Below are 18850 nucleotides of genomic sequence, written 5' to 3' on the forward strand. Positions count from 1 at the left end.
CTTATGCAAATCCTAAAGAGGAAATCATATTAATCCCCAGATGCGATGCATTCTTCAGTAATCATTTATTATGCACACTCAAAACCCAAAAAAACCCCCAACATAACACTTTTTTTTTTGTTTTCCCCGAGTCTAAAAATTCACAGATCTTCATGACATAAGTAATACAGGGATGCACAACCAAAAGATGAAAGTCAATTTGAAAGTGAAAGTAAATACACTGAATGGATGACATCTTATCCCTGACCCTGGATTTTATACAATTACCACATACCAAAGTTATCATATCAGTTGTTTGTGGTAGCTGCTCCCAGTAGCTGAACTGCAATATTGGGTTCTCCTCCTACCTCACTAAGCCACTGCCTCTGCCTTAACCCACCCACCCTATTGCCATCTCACTTTGCCTCTGCCAAGGTACATCTTTCATGTCAGACAAAAATATATTTTTATCTACTACAATTGAGTAACAGACGAAATTCCTCTACTTGGAACTGGAGCAAAGTCCTCTTCTAAAATGGAAGTAGTCTTATTGGCTTATTCTACCTCAATGCCCCTCAACATTCCCTATTAGAAGACAGTGGGTTTTGGAAACTGGAATAACCAGAATAAGCACATCTTAAGAGGTGGCACTATGTATAATGTATGCACTACATTATAGCCATACTTTTGTGTAATTATTTGTGGCAAGACTGGGTATGGAGAGATAACTCCCAGGAAGAGTTATAAAAGGATCCAAGTTTAAAAACCATCACTGAGAAGTGAAGTTGGTTGGCTACATGCCTTTTATTTCTCTTATGGGTAGATAAAATGATCAGCTGATCAATCAGTAGCTACACGTGGAGCATGGAGTAGGCTACTTTGAAGGTGACAAATAAAAGTATTAATGCAACTAAGATGTTGAAAGAAAAAGAATGCAGTTTTCTGTTAGGCAAAACTTTGAAGAAAGTAATTCCTGCACTGAAAGGAAAATGATCGAAAGAGAAAATTAAGAAATTGTGCATCAGGTTTTTGAGGCTATAAAACTACCAGCAGCAGAGACATGGAATATAAAGCTATGCAAGCAAAGGCTGACTTTCAATTCTCATAATATAGATAATTTCTTGCTTACTTTGCAGTTTCATTTCTCTTCTAGGAGCAAAGGAAAACATCAAGGCTTTAGTTCAAGGGACCACCAAAAGAAAACCAAAGTCATAGTTTCACAGATACCAAATTAGCATGCAAGGGCATTGTTTGCTGCTCTCCACCTCCCTTCTGTCTACCACAAGCAGTGGTACGGCCATAGAGTGAATTAAATAGGAAAATTATCTAGGTTAAGGATAAACTTTTGTTCTCACTAAGTTTTTAGTTCTCCAATCTAGTCTGTCATAGAGAAACACAAATGGTTGTTCTAATCTAGGGGAGAAGTCTCCTTCTTTCACTTACATTGCCACCTTATGGCAGTTAAAATGCTTGTGAAACTATGGCCTAATTTAGACCTTACACTTGACAACTAGTAAGGATAAGACACTTTCAGAGATGTCAGCTGTCAGAAGTGCTACTGAAACAAAAATCACAGTGAGTCACCAGCACTAGAGCTTACCCACCAAAGAGTTGTCAAGAATTTTAAGGAGAGAAAAAGAAAGCCACAGAAGTATGCCTACTTAAATGAAATTATGATTGTATGATAACCAGGTTTATTAGCATTATGGCTCTCAGTATTACTTTTTCTAAATTCACATCGAATCAGGAGAGTCAAGATTAATACATTACATTTTAAGGAAAGAAACTGGAATACTGGAAAAAAATTGACATAAGTCTACAAAATAAGAGAATAATTTTGCATTAATAATACGTAAAGAATGACATTTTCTTTCTAAATCACCCAAGATCAGGAAAATTCACTTATTTGGTAAGATCTGATTCTAACTTCTCTGTGTCCCATTCACTGCCTAGCAGCTGTGTTAATAAATCTGCTATATAAACCTTCAACATTAAAAGTACCAAAGAGCACTATAACAAATTCTTTCCAGAAACACTTTGACAATGCTTTCCTACAATGTCTTTCACAGCTGAGTTGTGAAAGAACTGCTAAATTGTCAATGTATCCTAGCAAACTTCTGAGTTACTTGGAGTATTCTTCAGTTATATTCAGTTGTTCCTAGCTAGGAACAAGTAAGATTAGGAAAGGGTAGTGATATCGAATGCTAACTGAATTACACTGCACTATCTGTAACAGTAAATATTAATCATGACATGTCAGTGTAACTGACAGTAATAGATCTAGATGATTTCAGACAAGTTTGCAGTAGTCCCTTAATACATAAACTGAGCAGAAGCAGCTGGAAACTCTTAAGCATGCATGTTTTAGAAATACAAAGCAAGCTGTGCAATTGCTCAATACCTCATATCCTAAAGAATCCCCTCACTGCTATCAGGTTCATATTTACAGTGGACTCCTGATTTTCTGACATAATTTCTCTTAACACTAAATTAAACCAGTTCAACTAATTCAGTCTTTGACATCTGCAACAGGAGTTACTGCCCAGCTTTATTTAATTCCTTTCCTTTGTCTTTATTCCTACTCTGTCAGCTTTCTGAACTGAGTCTCTTCTCCTCTTTCTTTCCATCCCTTCCCTTACTTCCCTCAGCTCACACCCTGGTAAACAATAAAGAACAGAAAACTGTGATGGAGAAACCCCACCTCACCCACAACAGAGGTTGCCAGTTACACACTCAAGGCTGTCACCATAACATGCAAGGTGGAGCAATGACTTGTTGACTGCTGTGCTTTCACAAACAGACTAATTGAAGGATTAAGATGCTGAGCAGTTTGCTCAAAGAACTTTTTACCTGCTTGGTAACTCTCATGACTTTTCCAGTGCATCTGCAGTCAAAGGGCTGGGACGAATCAGAAAGCAATGGATTGGTCAGACTCTCACCCAGGGAGAGGTGGTGGCTTTTTGGCATTAACTGCTTTTCACCATCAGAATGGCCAGCAGCCAGTGATCTCCAAGGAAGGTTTTTCAGACCAGCATCTCAGCTGTGCATAGAAGGACTAGAAATTTAGTATAAATTTAGATTATGTTCTGCCAGATGCTATTCTCTTTTTTTTTTTTTTTATGTAGTTAGTGCTGTATAGATTAACAAGTTTTTAGGACAGCCACTAGGCACCAATAGAAAACATTTAGAAGTTCATAGCTGAAACTGCCCTGATATTTAACTATACTCTTGAAACTTTCACAAGCTTATGAACAAATCAGATACTTTCCAAAATCCTTTTCACTTTCCTAAGTTGGGACAAGTCTAAAAGGGACAAAACCAACTTCCCTATCTGAAAAAAATAAGTAAAAGAAGAAAGTAAGTTGTTTATCAGACTCTATGATTTTTTTGTCTGCTTCTGCTTACAGTTAAATGGAATATTTTAAAGTATATTTAAAGTATTTAAAATATAAAGTCATTTAAAATCACTTCTAGAGTGTTCTCTATCCCCATGAGGTAGGTCTGAGTACTGTGCCTCTGCTTTTTAAAGAATTCATACACAAAGTTATAGTTTTATGTGGAATACAATTACCTATAAAACCTAGAAGACCTTAACTCCTCTTAGGTTTTTTCCAAATACCAGTATCTTCTTTCTTCCCTCTTTAACATTGATTCTAATTGCTGCTGAAGTCTGTTTGCTAATGAGGTTACCTACCATCATTTGCTGGTGCTGTCATATGTGAAATAACTGCTACAGCTGATCCAGTTACTCTTCAGCTCCACTGTTTGAATCACCTGCAACAATAAATTGATTTGTGGTCTTCCTGTTTGAAAGGCAACTCTTCTGTCTTCCAGACTGGGAAGAGAGTAGGAAGGAAAAGGAAAGGAGACTGAATTATACTCTACTAGAGCTGCCTTAAAGACAGAAAAGAACCTATGTGTAGAGGAACAGGTGTAGGCTCTTACCTGCTACTTACATGCTCTTCTTTATACTTCCACAAACATACTTCCGTAAGACCAGAGGCAAAAATGGAGTCAGAGACTGCAGACTAAATGCAGCTCTAAAGAATGTAATTTTTTTTACTGCGTCATATATATGAAGGAATACTGAGGAAACCTTTCAGGTTCAGTTCCTTTGACTTAACAACCTAGAACTTTTTTAAAGCTAAGAATTGCACAAGTGGTTTTTGGATAGTATATTACTGACAAGGCTAGGAAGGCCTGCAAACTCCACTTTTTTCTGTCCTTCAGAGGAGAAAATGCATTTTATTCTACTTCATCATGGTCTTATAAAAGGAGTGTATTCCACCACATCAGCCTGAACTGTCATGTGAAATCTTTCTCTCATGCAAACAAATTGATAGTGGAACAGGGTAAGAGAAGCTGGAATCTGAGTAGATACCAAGTAATACAGAAAAGTTGAACCTGTGTGCCCTCCTATTACACATTTTCCCTTTTTTTCTTAAGAAAACTGAGAAGATTTTTATACTCTAAAATGATTAAAGAAGTTTATATAGTAATAGACATGAATAAAAAGGGTACACACACATGGATGCGTTTTGGATATTAACAGATATGTAAAGTATTTTTTAATCCTAGGTTTTAGTATGAAGTTTTCCCTCTAATCACAAAAGTAAAACAGTTTCACTGTGCCAAGACAGTAATTTCTCATTGTAATCTCCTGCAGATCTTTCTCACTCCACGTTCTTTGGTACAATTTTTTATTTTCAGAGTGCATCAGCTTCCAATCAACTTCTGCAAAAGATTTTATATTAATAACCTTTCGGTAATATCAGCACTGTAATTTCCTTTCCTATCAGTTATCCTATGTACAACTTTTGAAATTTCCTGTGTTTGAAGCTCTCCTTATATGGAGTAGAATTCCACTATGAAATAAATGTTTTAGTCCTAAAATACAAGCAGAAAAATCATGTTAACATTTTATTATGTTTTCTCCATAGCTGTCATCAGTTGCTATCCTTTCAACACAAGCATTCTCCTTTCCTTGTTCTTTTAATTTTTATACAAAAATAAGAGAATTCTAAAAATTGTTACACCATGACAGATAAATGAAATTTCAAATAATTGCTTTTCAAATAAATGAGAAAACAAGAGCTGTAAAGCTGGTGACTTCAGGGTGCTCTTGAGCTTCACTCTGAAAATGTGTGGTTTTTTTCTTGGATGTAAATGCAGTTCCAGATAGAGGCTATCAGGAGCCTGCATTTATCTGCCCATCTATTCTTCATCATATAAATCACATCCAATTTCCAAACTTACACAGTTAGAGCATGAGCAGATGCTTTCCATCTATATAAATATACTAGTGTTTGCAGCCATGCTGCATGAATCCTTGTTGATCTCATTTGACAGCCATGAGGGTCATGAAGAAGTTAAGACAAGAGAAACGTTACAGGTATTCAGAATGTTTATTATTGGAGAGAATATTTTAACTTTTTGCCTGCCTGTGACCATGAATCTGAGATCATTGCTGCCATAGTCCAGTTTGCCTTATGTTGCAGATGTAGATGCAATTTTTACTAAACACTGTATAAAGATATTAGTGCAAGTATGGCTGCAGAATATGGGCACAGAGCTACTATATAGTTCAGCAATCAAAAAGTACCACATGAGAGGGGTTGCTATGGTATCTGCAAGCTTGACTTTTTTATAAAGAATTACTGCAAATAGCAGTACAGCATGTAATTCTCTGAACATTTTTAAACATGAATGTTGCAGATAATTACTCCTTTGAAAGTGAAAACAGCTTATTACGTTCTGTTTCAGAAATACATTTTCTAAAAAATATATTGTGGTGTTTTTTAATCAGCTGTCACATTCCACAAAGATTATTATCAAGATTGCTGTTAAAGGGAAAGTAACATGCTTTTAAGACAATAGAAAATGGAAGCGCAGAGCATGTCTGGAACTGCTCGATTTGATTGTTATAAATTGTTTATGAAGTGTCACTCCTTATTTCATCAAAAGCTTTTCTTGCAGCAGAGATCATGTGTGCTTCAGCATGCAATTTTCCCTCTCCAGAGGGATGACAATATGCCGCAGTTTACTTTGCTTGGGTTACACTGCAGTATCTTTTTTTTGTTGTTTTTTTTTTTTTTAAGGCAGGCACTAGAATATGTCTCTTTCACCATGCAACAGCTCCCACTGATTAGCAAGGAGAAATAAATATGCTGAGTGACAGGGCTTGCATGCTGTATCACATAGACAAAACCCTGTTGTGCTCAGACAATTAAAGAGATGGTACCATCCCCCACTGAAAAGAATATTGCTAATGCAGAGGTTTGTGAGCCATTAAATATTCCTACACTGCAGATATTTCAGATTAGTTCTTCTAACGCTTTTCTGAACTAGATAAGCCTTTCTGAATCTATGCTATAAAATGAGTATTGTAAGGATTTTCTATACCAAAAAAATTGTATTTTTAAAGATACTTCATTATATTTATGACTGTTCGTCATGAAAATGACACAGATACTTTCATATGTGATTCTTTTAGAAGGTTGGGGCTGTTTCAGGGGTGCACTATGGGATTAGATGAATAATGTCTATTAATAAAAGTAAAACTTAAAGCTATTTGTGGAACTCCACGATGCATCAACACCCTTTAGCTGTAGCTTAGTAAGCTCAGATGGCAGTTCTTAACCAATGTGGTGTCAGGTCTGGGTAGAGGTCCACACGCCTTACAGGGCACAGAACTTAAATCCAAGAAATTGCCGCTTCAGTCACAGAAGTATTAACAACAAACCTATCTTTACAGAACAACCCGAATTATCATGCTGTAACAAGTATGAAAATCTACCAATTGTTTGTAAAGCTGTAAGCTCTCCACTGTGCCTGCAATTTGAGTCTGTGGATCCCGCCTGTGTCTGCAGACTCCCGGCTCCGGCAGCACCCGGGCCGCCTGTGCCCTCTGCTGGAAGCAGCCACGGATCGCACATCCCGCGCTGCCAGCAGCCGGAGAGATGCTCGTACTGCATCCGATCTAGGCATGGTACTCATCAACAGAAATTTCTGCTTAAAAATACAAATAACCCCCAGAACATCTTTAGGGCCTCTACGAACAAAAAAAAAATATTTTAGACGTAATCTTCTATGATGGATACAGAACAAGTCTTGTCCTTAGAAGTGAAGCTGAGTTTGTTATAGAGTTGAGTAAGGCCAAGATTTGAAAAATCCAGGAAATTTTCCCCTTTTATGTCTTAATATAGGTTTGGGGTATGGTTGGGGGATTTTTGGGGGGTGTGGAGGAGGGTTGGAGGTTGATGACACCTTCACGAAATAAAAAAGACTTACATTCCTGAAACAGTAACAGAGAGTAAAAAAAGTTCATTTCTGAGACAATTTTAAGGGAACCTTTCATATTAATTTTTCATTCTCTGTGAGCTGGGACAGTAAGTGAGTGCAGTGTCCTACTGTTCTAGGAATTCTGCTTAATGCTTTGCATAACAATATATGACCGATCCATTATTCTGAAACAATTGTCTTATATCAACAATAAAACATTAATTTATTTTATACCTGCAGGTTAAAGAGGAAGTCTGCAAGTCAGCTGTGTCTTCCATAAGCTCTTTATCTTCAAGAAATACTGAAATAATTTCAAAGAAATATGAAAGGATACAAATTTATACACTTGGAATCCAAAAATACATTACCCTTTTTGTAAAGGACCAAAAAGCTAAGCATTTGAGACACGAAAAATGGAGAGTGACTTTAGTTGGATCATGGGTTCAATAAATATAACTTTAAAAATGACAGAAATGTTATAGGGTAAAATGATTTTGTAAGTGACCTCATACACTTCTGCACACTACCAAATTCATAGAAAAATTACCACATAAATATTTTACGCTTATTCCACACAGAATTTTTAAGTTAACTACATACCTGTCCAGTACTGACTTACCTTGTTCTTTAAACAGCAATTTAAGAATAATTATTGTTAGAAACTAGGACAGTAAAACACTGACTCTTCTGGATTGAAAAAACCCCACATTTTAATTCAAATCAGACAGTTACTAAAAACATGCACATTGTCCTTCAAAGCACAGCATTCTCAAGGGGTTTTTTTGTGGTAGCTATATTGATCCCAGTATACAGCAGCTACTCTTTACAAAGAAATGAGAACACACACAAAAAAGCATTAATTACCCCATGCACAGGTCCAATACACACACTGTGTCCCATATCCTGCCACCTGCATGCAGTAACCTCTTGCCAGGGACCATGTCTTTTAGGCTCTGTAAAGGCATCAGTTACCTGACAAAAGCTGTGGCATGGCCATTAACACCTCTAACAGGTCTTTTTCCATCCTCTTGGCAAGCATGGATTTCTTGAGCAAGGATGGAACTAAAGTGACTCCGTTATGCCCTCATGAGGTTATTTTAGTGACACTATCACCTATCCCAGGGTGAGCCGTGTCTACTGGATCAGCTGTGGAGCCATCCTGCATTGGACTCGACTAATAGAGAATATCACCGGTCCACTCAAAAATTTGACACATAGTTAGAATGGGTTTCTTTTCTGAATTCTAGAAAAACTTCTCTGGCCAGGACAATATAAGCACTTCTCTAGATGGTGACAAGTTGATACAGATCTAAGTCATGAAGCAACGTGTGATCTAGACGTCTAAAATATATCGCCTCACTGCCAAAGAGGTTCCCCCTTTATTCCACCAACCATTACTTGTTAATCTTCATAAACTTCATACAATAAAAACACAAAGACTAGAATAATTCCATAAAAAGGTTATCTTTATTCTTTTGGGTTGTTAGCAATGCAGTTATTTTCGGTAAAACAACTTCCTGCATGCAGTTCATCAGAACAATGAGCCAATAATTTCTATAAAAGCAGGAGCCAATCTATATTCTAGAATAAAGAAGAAATGCAAAGTATTTCACTGCCCATTGCACAAGTTCACTGTTCATCCTCATAAAGGAAGATTTTGAATAACAAATTATATTTAAAGCATTTCTACTGCAGTATGTACCAGTAAGCAAAGCAGACAGTCAGTGTGAGACTAACTCTGGGGAAAGCAATGTTTTTATGACTACGATTACCCTGAAAATTACCAGACCGAATTATCATTAAAAAAAAACAAACCCTTTTATCTTTTTTCATGTAAAAAGACCTACTTACTGATCAGAAAAATCACTGTACTGTTCATTTCTTTTTAAATTATTCCTTATTAAAATGCTATAAAAAATAATTAGCAGAAACTTCCAATTACCAATTTGCATTGTACCTTAGGCTTCCCAAAAGTAAAGTGTTAAAGACAGACATCAAGAAAAAATAATAACAATATGAAGACATGTGTAATTTTTTATAAGTATAAAATGCTATAAATTAAAACTATTTTCAAAATAACAAGAATAGATCAATAGATATATATTATAAAAGTTTTTCTAGTCCCACATTTTAAGCCATATATTTGTCCTGTATAGTCCGATAATTTACTGCATATTTGCTGATTACAAAATTCAAACAAAATAAAATATTTAATAGCAGCAACTATTGCTTACTGGTATGAGGAATGATGGTCTTGTCGAATAGTTTTTTTCTTTTTACCTCTCACATGTCTTCCCATCTTAAACTTTAACAGCTGTAGCATAATAGCAGCAAGCATGCATCAGTTAAAGCTTCCCAATTATTTGGAGTATTACAGAATATATCATAATATCTATTGAAATTTAATAAGCTAACTTACTAGGGTACATATGTGACACATACAGAGTAATTAGGTCATTGTCTCTTTGTTCAAAAAGATACCACCGTGTAAACAACTGATTAAATAGCAGAGGATTTTACTTACATGTATAGTGTCAGCCTGGATGACAAAAAAAGTCATCTAAAACACGATGCAGGACAAAGCTGATGTAAGTACATCAACTCAGCTTTCTATAGAATGCATTACAGTGGAAACCTGACTAAAGTGCCATAGGGAGTGTCAAAACCACCTCTGACCTATTTATTTTGTGTCTCTGGCATGATCCATCCTTCCAAAGCATAGAATTTTAAATCTGAGGTATACATTAAGGGAGTATTTGTCCCCAAAGGTACTCTGCTATCAATTTATTCACATAGCTCTGATTATTGTCCTAAGTGGGATATACTCATGAGAAATAAGAAGTGTAGAAACAGACTTTGGAATGAAGTATGGAAACTACTCATGATATTACAGGGTCTACCAGTTTTAAAAAAAAAAAAAAAAAAAAGCTTACCCCTTCTTTAGCATTTGTAGTTTTTCTGTGAAAAGAATTATTTGAATATTTCAGGAATTATGAAGCATCTTGTACTCTGAAAGGAACTGGGTTTTTTCCAGAGTTTCATGATTTTTGGAATGGGAGCTGTGTGTAGCACCATTTATATAAATCACTGTATCTGAAATGGATAGTATAATAAATGAAGAATTACTAAAAAGTATTAAAAATAAGTATATTAAACTTAAGAGACTAAGCTACCAACCTCTTTCCAGTGAAAATTATTCCCTTGTTTTATTTTTCTGATAAATTCTCTATCTAAACTCTGGGGTTTTTATTATAACTGCTGCTGATTTGATCTAGATCCTGAGGTTCAGTAATCTGGAATCTTAGTTTCTGCATTTAGAGTTGGTTTCAAGAGAACTATGTTCATATATGATGTTATAATCACATATTCCGGACATTTGTGTTCCTCTGCATACAGAGTATTACTTAGCATTTAGTATTTATTTAAATAAAAAGTATTTAGATTTTTTTATCACACTGCAGAATTACTGATAGCAGTGTGTGATTAAAGCAAATAAGATAACAAAAAAAACCTCTGACACACATGGAACACAGGAGATGAAATGAACTTGGTGGATACACTTATTCCACAAAAATACCCGCTTGTAAGGATTGGTAATTTTGCACTCCAATAAGGGTTCCTACAGTCTAAGTAGAAATTTTTTGTCTCCTCTCAGTTAATGACAGCTGATAATCAAAACTATTGTTCTGCAAGTTTGTTTCCCTGTTACAAATTGAGAGTTTACTAGTGAAGGGTCATAGTCTTGGTACAGGCACTGACCGTAGCAGTGGGTAAATATGTAAAAACTTGTAATTTTGGCATAATTCTTCAATAAGAATGCTACTGATAAAAACGTCATCTTCTCAGGCTTGTGAACATTCATCATGGACAACCTCTCTGTCTTTTACTTTTTATTTCCTTTTCTGTCTTTTCCCTTGTCTTCTTTTTCTGATTTGTCATCTTCATATTTTTCTTTTTCTGGTTTTGTTACACTGTCATAGGAAGGTGGAGCTGTGGTGGATGCAGACATATCCACTTTCCCTGGAGGTGAGTTTTCACTTAGCTTACCAATAATCATATCTTTTCTGATAAGCAGATCAACCCCATCTTCCCGATACATAAATGAAAGTTTCTTTACTGCCTGTCTTAAAAGATGACGTCTGTAAGCACGCTGAATGATAGCAGCAGATACTTCTTCGTGTTTTCGTTTTAATGTGGTTGTAATTGGTTCATAGGAGACTTTAGAAGGATTGGCTGCCATAAATCGATCTTCCATCTGTATTCTGAGGGCATCCATCTCATCACTTTCCCCCAAAACACGCTTTGTGAAAGCAAACAGGATGTCAAGGCAGTGAATTCTGTCACCACTCACCATGGGCAGATCCATTGCAATAAGCTGAATTGTGTTTGGTTTTGGTATATTAAGAGGAGGATCTAGAGAAGCTGCAAAATCAGACAATTTGCTATATTCTATGAACTGTGTTGCATCAGGATCGTATTTTTCCCAGACCTCATAGAACATCTCAAAGTCGTCCTCGCTCAAGGGTTCAGCGCTTTCCTCAGTAGCAACACTGAAGTTCTCCAAAATCACAGCAATGTACATGTTCACCACTACCAGAAAGGAGATGATAATGTAGCTGACAAAGAAGAAAATCCCAACAGAAGGGTTGCCGCAGTCACCTTTCACAGAGCTCCCAGGATGATCTTTATTGGGATCACAGTCGGGCTCCCCACTGTTCAGAATTGGGGCAAGCAAAGCATCCCAGCCAGCAGACGTGGTGATCTGAAACAGGCAGATCATGCTGTTGCCAAACGTTTCAAAGTTGAACATGTCATCTATACCAGCTTCCCTCTTAACATAGGCAAAGTTGGACATGCCAAATATCGCATAGATGAACATGACCAGGAAGAGCAGCAGACCAATGTTGAACAGAGCAGGAAGAGACATCATCAAAGCAAAAAGCAGAGTGCGGATTCCCTTGGCGCCTTTAATGAGGCGCAGGATTCGACCGATTCTGGCAAGTCGTACAACTCTGAACAAAGTGGGGGAGACAAAGTACTGCTCAAACACCTTAGAAAGAAACATACCTGTGAAATAAAAGAATAAAATTAAGATAATAAATTTAACACATATTACATTTTCCACAATAAAATGTGAACAAAACCCAACTGTAGTTTTGAAATCAGTGGAAGATTACTGGAGATTAAATTTTATCTGCTATGGGTAATTTTAGATTTTTTTCCTAGTACTCTTAAAACAAAAAAAAAAAGGCAAATTCTAGAAGTATTAAAACTGACACAGATCTATTAAGAAAGTTACTACTCTCAAGTATGCTTTTTATTTCATAAACAATCAAGAGAATTTAAAATTAAGTAACACCTCTGGTTTGCATAACTCGACAGAGATAAAGCATTAAATACATACCTAACTATATTTCATTTTGAATATAAGGATTTCTTACCTACTATTGAAAGAATAACAACCACAAAATCAAAAATATTCCAGCCAATGGTGAAGTAATAAAAACGGAGTGAGAATATTTTGAAGACACATTCTCCAGTGAAAAGGACAACAAAGACCAAGTTAATCCAGTGTAAAATATTTTGCATCAGTTCACTCTGGTCATCTGTTTCTATCATCATTGTGACCATGTTAAGACAGATGAGAACCATAATGGTAATGTCAAATGCTTGTTTTGTTACAATATCAAACACCAGACCTTGCAATTTGTTCTGAGGGGAGAAAAAAGAAAATGTGATAGTATTTTGTATTTAATGAACATCCTTTTCCTCCCTCCTATTTCCTTTTTCCTCTCCCAAAATACACAACCAAGCAAAAGGCTGAAAAATCTAAGAAAAACACTGTCCAGTAACTTCCTTAGTTGCCTGTTCTAAGTTTTCCCCTGAAAACCTACAGGCTTATATTTCTTCAGATTCTTTGATTCTCTACTTCCTCAGGCACAACAAATATGAGGTTTTTCCTGCAGAACAGACACATGTACATGGTTCATTTCAGAATGGACAGATAACTTGAATTAGGCCTAAACCCTTTTAGACTCAAGGAAAATTTTTTTTGATAGTTAATGTACTGCTGCCATTTCTTCCCAAATATAGATGATAGAAGAATAGCACACATTCTTACCACGGGTCTAGGTATAGGTTTTTGTGGTTTCTTGGTTCCCAGCTTCTTCATTGCATTGTAATATTTCTTTTGTTCTTCTGTCATGAAAATGTCTTGACCTCCAAGGTAAAATAATAAAAAAACCCTGATTACAGTCAAGGCTTTAAATCCATTAATTCACAGCATTGCAGAACATGGTTTTAATAAACCCTTTATTCATTCTTACATATTGTAAACAAAATCAAACATAGTAATTATTTCAAAGATAGTTAAAATCTCTGATGAGTCTTGAAGGAAAAATAAAACACATTAAGGAACAAAGAAATGCCCCAGAGCTTCTATCTATTTGTTATTTTAAAAAATACATACATGATTAATTCAAGTAAAGAAGTATGAAAAAAACCAACTTGTAAAATATACATTCCATGTATACTTAAAAATCTAGCATTATAAACTCCACATTGTAAATTAATCTACCAGAAATAAAAAAAGCTTCAAAGGTACAAAGATGCACTGCAAGCAGATATGCCTTCAGGCAAAACATGAGGAGAAAGCAATTAGTGACTTTACTTTTCAGGATGCACATTTTACCATTTCAGCACAGGTATCTCAGTTCAGAAGATAGTACTTCCACTGTATATATATATATATATATATATATATATATATATATATGACTTGATCAACTCCCTATATTGTACAGAGATCATCAGAAGCATGAGCTTAGTCTGAGGTTTCTTGCCTGAATAAGAGGACAGCAGTCTGAATAAAAGACGATCTACACTGGTATGTGTAATACACACATGGAAACGCTTGACAGAAATACGATTTATATTGACAAGTAACTTGTTTTTTGTTTTCATGCATTTGTTTGTAAGTACATTCCAAGTATCTATGATGTCAAAGTAGTGGCATTTGGAAAAGAATTTCAGAGTCACAGGCCATTCTGTCGCTTTGTCTCACTGACTTTGTCAATAAGATTGACACAACATTTGACAAAGTAATGATGAATCTGGATGAAAATGTGTTTGACTCTTTCAGCTGTGGCTATATATAGACAGGAAGATTTAGAAGTCAAAAGAGACCCTGTTTGGCATGCTCTCCTCATAAGTCAAACATTCAAATAAAATTTATTTCTTAGAGAATACAGGTTTTGGAAGAAAAACAAGAAATGAATTTGCTAATTATGGTGGAAATGTGATATGACTGTCAGGAGATCTTACCCAGTGGGAAATAATAATAAAAACCAAAAACTATGAAGAAACTGGCACTGAACTGGGGATTTCTTCTGCTGTCTCACTGATGTAATGGCTATCATGACTGAACAAATCATCCTTGTCTCAGTGTGCTGTCCATAGGGAGAATACAGGTCTCAAGACAGGATACCCTGGAGGATTGTAAGGGTTAGGAAGTTGACAGCTAGCAGAACATTTCTTTCCTCATGGGAACTAATGTGAGCAAAGTAGGATGCACACAGGAACCACAGAAATGCACACAGTTTAACTACACAGAGACAGTATATTGCAACATCAAGTCTTTTCCCATTCATATTTCGACGACATTGCCCAAAATGAAGCAATCTCAGTAACGTCAAGACAGAACAAAGACCAGAAAAATGCTACTGGGTAGTGATCTGGACATTTCTGACAGCACAGGTGCATCTACAAATTCAAAAGACAGATGACTAATGTTTGCTAGTTAGCTACATGAAACTGAAGATATGAACATGCAGATAGAATTTTCCCCAGCCTAATTGTATCTGCAGTATTTTACTTTCTTGGTGACAGTCACAACAGCTACAAATGTACTAGGGGTGGGTACCACACTGCCAGAGAAAGTCCTTTAAGCAGGAACCCTTCTCTGCCTTCTGAGTCATAATGATTTCAGTAGACAGTGTCTGCCAAGTGAACTTAATAGAAAATCACCTCATTACTGGGTAAGGCCACCTTGTTATGTATCAACTGCCAAAAATGCCAATAACCTCAGGTTATATACAAAAATGTATATAACCTCAGACTTGCTCTCCCCAGGGATGAAAAATGGAACCACCTTCCTCCTAAGCAATGGATGCACCTGAAGTCTATTCCAAGGGAGGTGCAAACATCTCAGAGGATGAAGATGCCACTAGGTTTGGAACCACTAACTCCTCCTCTCTATTATTGGGTCTGCAGATAACAGTCTTAGAGGATCTGAAGAAGCAATATAGGAAGCTGCATACTCCAATCTAAAGTGGAAAGATTTACTGAAGTTTCTACTGCAGTAAGTCTAGCAAGATCTTTTTTCAGTATAATGAATCATTGACAAACCATCTCAAATCACAAATGCAGAAATTATGTACAGCCTTGTTATTACTTAGCTCAGTTAAAAAAAAAATAAAATCAATATTCCAGTATGATTCTGCCCCAAATGTGCACAGAAAAATAAGACTATTATAGACCTTAGGCAGCATTTATAGTTTAAATAGCAAGGACAGTTTAATTTGCTATCATAGTCTGCATTTTAATCTATCTAAATGCTCCCAGAGTTCTTGACACAATTCTGTGTTCATCTGAATAACAGAAACAATTTCAGTTGAAAAGAAAAACTATATATTTTCAAATGTCATCAGTTTTCTTTCTTTTGCAAACTCACTACTAATTCAAGAGTTTGCCAACTCTCTCTAGTCTTACAGTACAGAGCAGTATTTCCAGCACTCAATTTGTCTGTATTAGTGTCTGTAATTGAGAAGGCCTTCACTGTACTGCTCTATCTCCTTATCAATTTTGATATTTATAGTTTTGCATATTCTCTTCTTTCCTGTCATTTATTTGCTTGACTTAAATCATCTGCATTCTCACAAAGCTTTGTCTCAGCACTGTAAGGGTAAGGAAAAACAAAGATGTAACTTTCGGATGTACAGCATATCACTAGGTTGTACAGGAATGTTGACAACACTCAAACACTCAGTGTAACTGTAAATTACTTCAAATGCCTTGAAAAGAAAGTACTATTATTTCATTATTCTGAATAAACAGAAATCTTAACAGTTGATTTCTTTTTTTAAATTACTATGAGAAGTTTCAGACACATTTATCCTTGCATACATTTTCTGAGTGCTCAGTAACAATGAAGTGTTGTGAAAATGAAATACGTGATACTTATCTTCTTCTTTTGTTGGTTGAAATTATCTATGATGACACCAATAAATAAGTTTAGGGTGAAAAATGATCCAAAGATGATAAAGGCAACAAAGTAAATATACATGTACAGGCTTTCTTCATACTTGGGCTGTTTCTCTGCCTATGTAACAGAAAAACAGCAACACATCACAAATAACAGATAAGACAAATCACAGTATACCAAGCAGGAACAGAAGTGGCATCCAGATAGACAGCAACTCTGTCAAGGGGGTAAACTCGACTTTTTTGAAGCATATCCTACACTTGCCTTATATTTCAACTTGAAAATCCATTTAATACAGATATCTGTAACTGCACACACAGACCTGCCATTCTTCCCCTTCCTGTCTGTCCTCTTTAATGACATTTGACATTTCATATGGGTACTGCTAAATTTGACAGAAACGTGCAAATCTAAAACTCTCAGAAGCAATTCAGTTCCTACAGACTTTATGTAAATCAGGAGTTGGATAGAGGAGAGATGCAAACAAATATCAACATTAAAACAAAACCAGGCAAAATTTAGCCAGATTATTTTTTTACATCATCAGAGTCTGCAGCTATTGCTACTGCAGGGATGCCACTAGACTATTTGGGTTATTTTTGAAGACACAGGTAAAACAATCTCAGTGAGATAAATTAATAGGAAACCAGATCTCATTAGTTTTGAATTTTCAGATGACTTGTTAAATGAGTAATACTTTATGTGGATCTATGGCTATAATTTTTTTTACCTATTAAAAGTATATGCACTTTGTAGTTCATAGGTTTATATAGGAAATTTATCAAGGTTTTACATTTTAATTTTTTATATTTTAGTTCATTTCAACTGCCATCCAAGAAGCATTACATCAATCGTATATTTGTTTTCACTCAGTAAATTTTATTTTTACTCAGTAGATTTTATATTGCACTCACTTCTGTAGAATCAACCGCAGCGTACATGATGTCCATCCATCCTTTAAATGTTGCCTAAAAGCAAAATTTGTTGATATTTTCTATCAAAGCTTCAATTTTGCAAACATTCTAAATAAAACTGTCTTTTGCTATGTATTTACACCCACAAAAATAAAGAGAAATATTAAAAGTCTGGTAAGTTACAAGTGAAGCATTCATGGGAAGTACTGTACTGTGGAATACTTCTCCCTAGTTCATAAAACACTGAATAAATTCTAGTCTTCATGGAAATTCATATAAACTCTCTGTGAGGTGAGTTGCAAACAATATCTGAGCCTACGAGAGATTGCAATTTATAACAGGACTCTCAGTTCTAATTTTCTGACTACCAAAAAACTGGAGAACTTCTCCAGAAAAAAAAAGAATCAGCTTATTACTGGTTTCCACTTGGACCAATACTATCTAAGAGCTTCACCAAGGACATGAATAATGGAATTGAGAGCACCCTCAGCAGTTTGCAGATGACACCAAGATAAGCCACTGACTGTAAATCTTCCAACACAGCCATCCAGGCAATTCCTTATCCCCCTAGTGGGCCTTCACCACACTTACTCCTTTGAGCAATGATACTGAGAGCATACAAGGTGTGAATGGTATGTTCACTGCTAACACTACAAAGGTGAACTCTATAAGCAAGATATGTTACAAATGCTAAAAGCACTGCTGTTCTCTAAGCAGGTAATTTATGCCTAGTGCTATTTAGCAACAGCTACTGCTACTCCCTGAAGCAATCAGATGATAGCCTGCTAGCACAATACCAACTACTAAATACTACCAGTTGGAAATTTGTAAAGACAGAATAGTTGCCAATTGCTTATGAGCACAAATAAGTTTCCACAAGCATTTTTTCAATATTTTGAATATATATTTCTGTCTTAGTGGCTCCAATTTACAGACGCTGCCTCTAAAAGAGTTTTGTGCTTAGAAATCTAACACTAGTAAATTCTGCAACTGTTCATCTAGAGTTTAAAAACAAGTTAAAACTTTCTCCAAAAAAACTCACTTGGCAATAATAGACAATGACTGGAGTACAACTAGTAATAATAATAAAAAAGAAAGAGTGAGGAAAAAGTGAATTCAAAAGCTTTTTCTAAGGTTTTAGATTTTTAGCAAACTAAATAGTTTGCTCTCTTCTTGTTTGAAGATCAGATGAGCCCTAGAATGTACATGACTACCATGATAAAAATCTTAGTCAATACGCCTTAACAGATAAAGCAAATAAAAGGAAATTAAACCTAGGTCATTTTTTTATCTAGATATTTTAACTAGACACTGTTTTTCTGTAGAACTTGAAAAGGTACTAGCAGCTGGGTGCCAAGGAACTTTATATCCATCAGGTAAATAAGAGATATTCCTCCTCTTCCAAAAAGGCCAC

At 35.7% G+C, this 18850-nt stretch overlaps 1 protein-coding gene across 4 annotated transcripts in view; it reads right to left on the bottom strand.

Moving 5' to 3' along the window:
* The window catches only part of LOC127471015 (sodium channel protein type 1 subunit alpha), a 165377-nt gene that overhangs the window by 108413 nt on the left and 38114 nt on the right, over positions 1 to 18850 (bottom strand). For 2 of the 4 annotated variants that reach the window (XM_051787333.1, XM_051787331.1), the window contains exons 22-26: positions 17437 to 17490; positions 16502 to 16639; positions 13382 to 13486; positions 12702 to 12972; positions 10206 to 12327 (exon numbers count right to left, since the gene is read on the bottom strand). The exons of the other annotated variants lie outside the window; for them this stretch is intronic. In XM_051787333.1, the coding sequence (XP_051643293.1) occupies positions 11144 to 12327; positions 12702 to 12972; positions 13382 to 13486; positions 16502 to 16639; positions 17437 to 17490 (1752 nt within the window). In that variant the 3' untranslated portion in view covers positions 10206 to 11143. Of the gene's footprint in view, positions 1 to 10205; positions 12328 to 12701; positions 12973 to 13381; positions 13487 to 16501; positions 16640 to 17436; positions 17491 to 18850 lie in introns of those variants that run through there. 4 annotated transcript variants of the gene reach the window in all.

Source organism: Manacus candei, unplaced genomic scaffold (genome assembly GCF_025592945.1).
Source record: "Manacus candei isolate 608988 ecotype Guabito, Panama unplaced genomic scaffold, ASM2559294v1 h1tg000023l, whole genome shotgun sequence".
Classification (NCBI taxonomy): Eukaryota; Metazoa; Chordata; class Aves; order Passeriformes; family Pipridae; genus Manacus; species Manacus candei.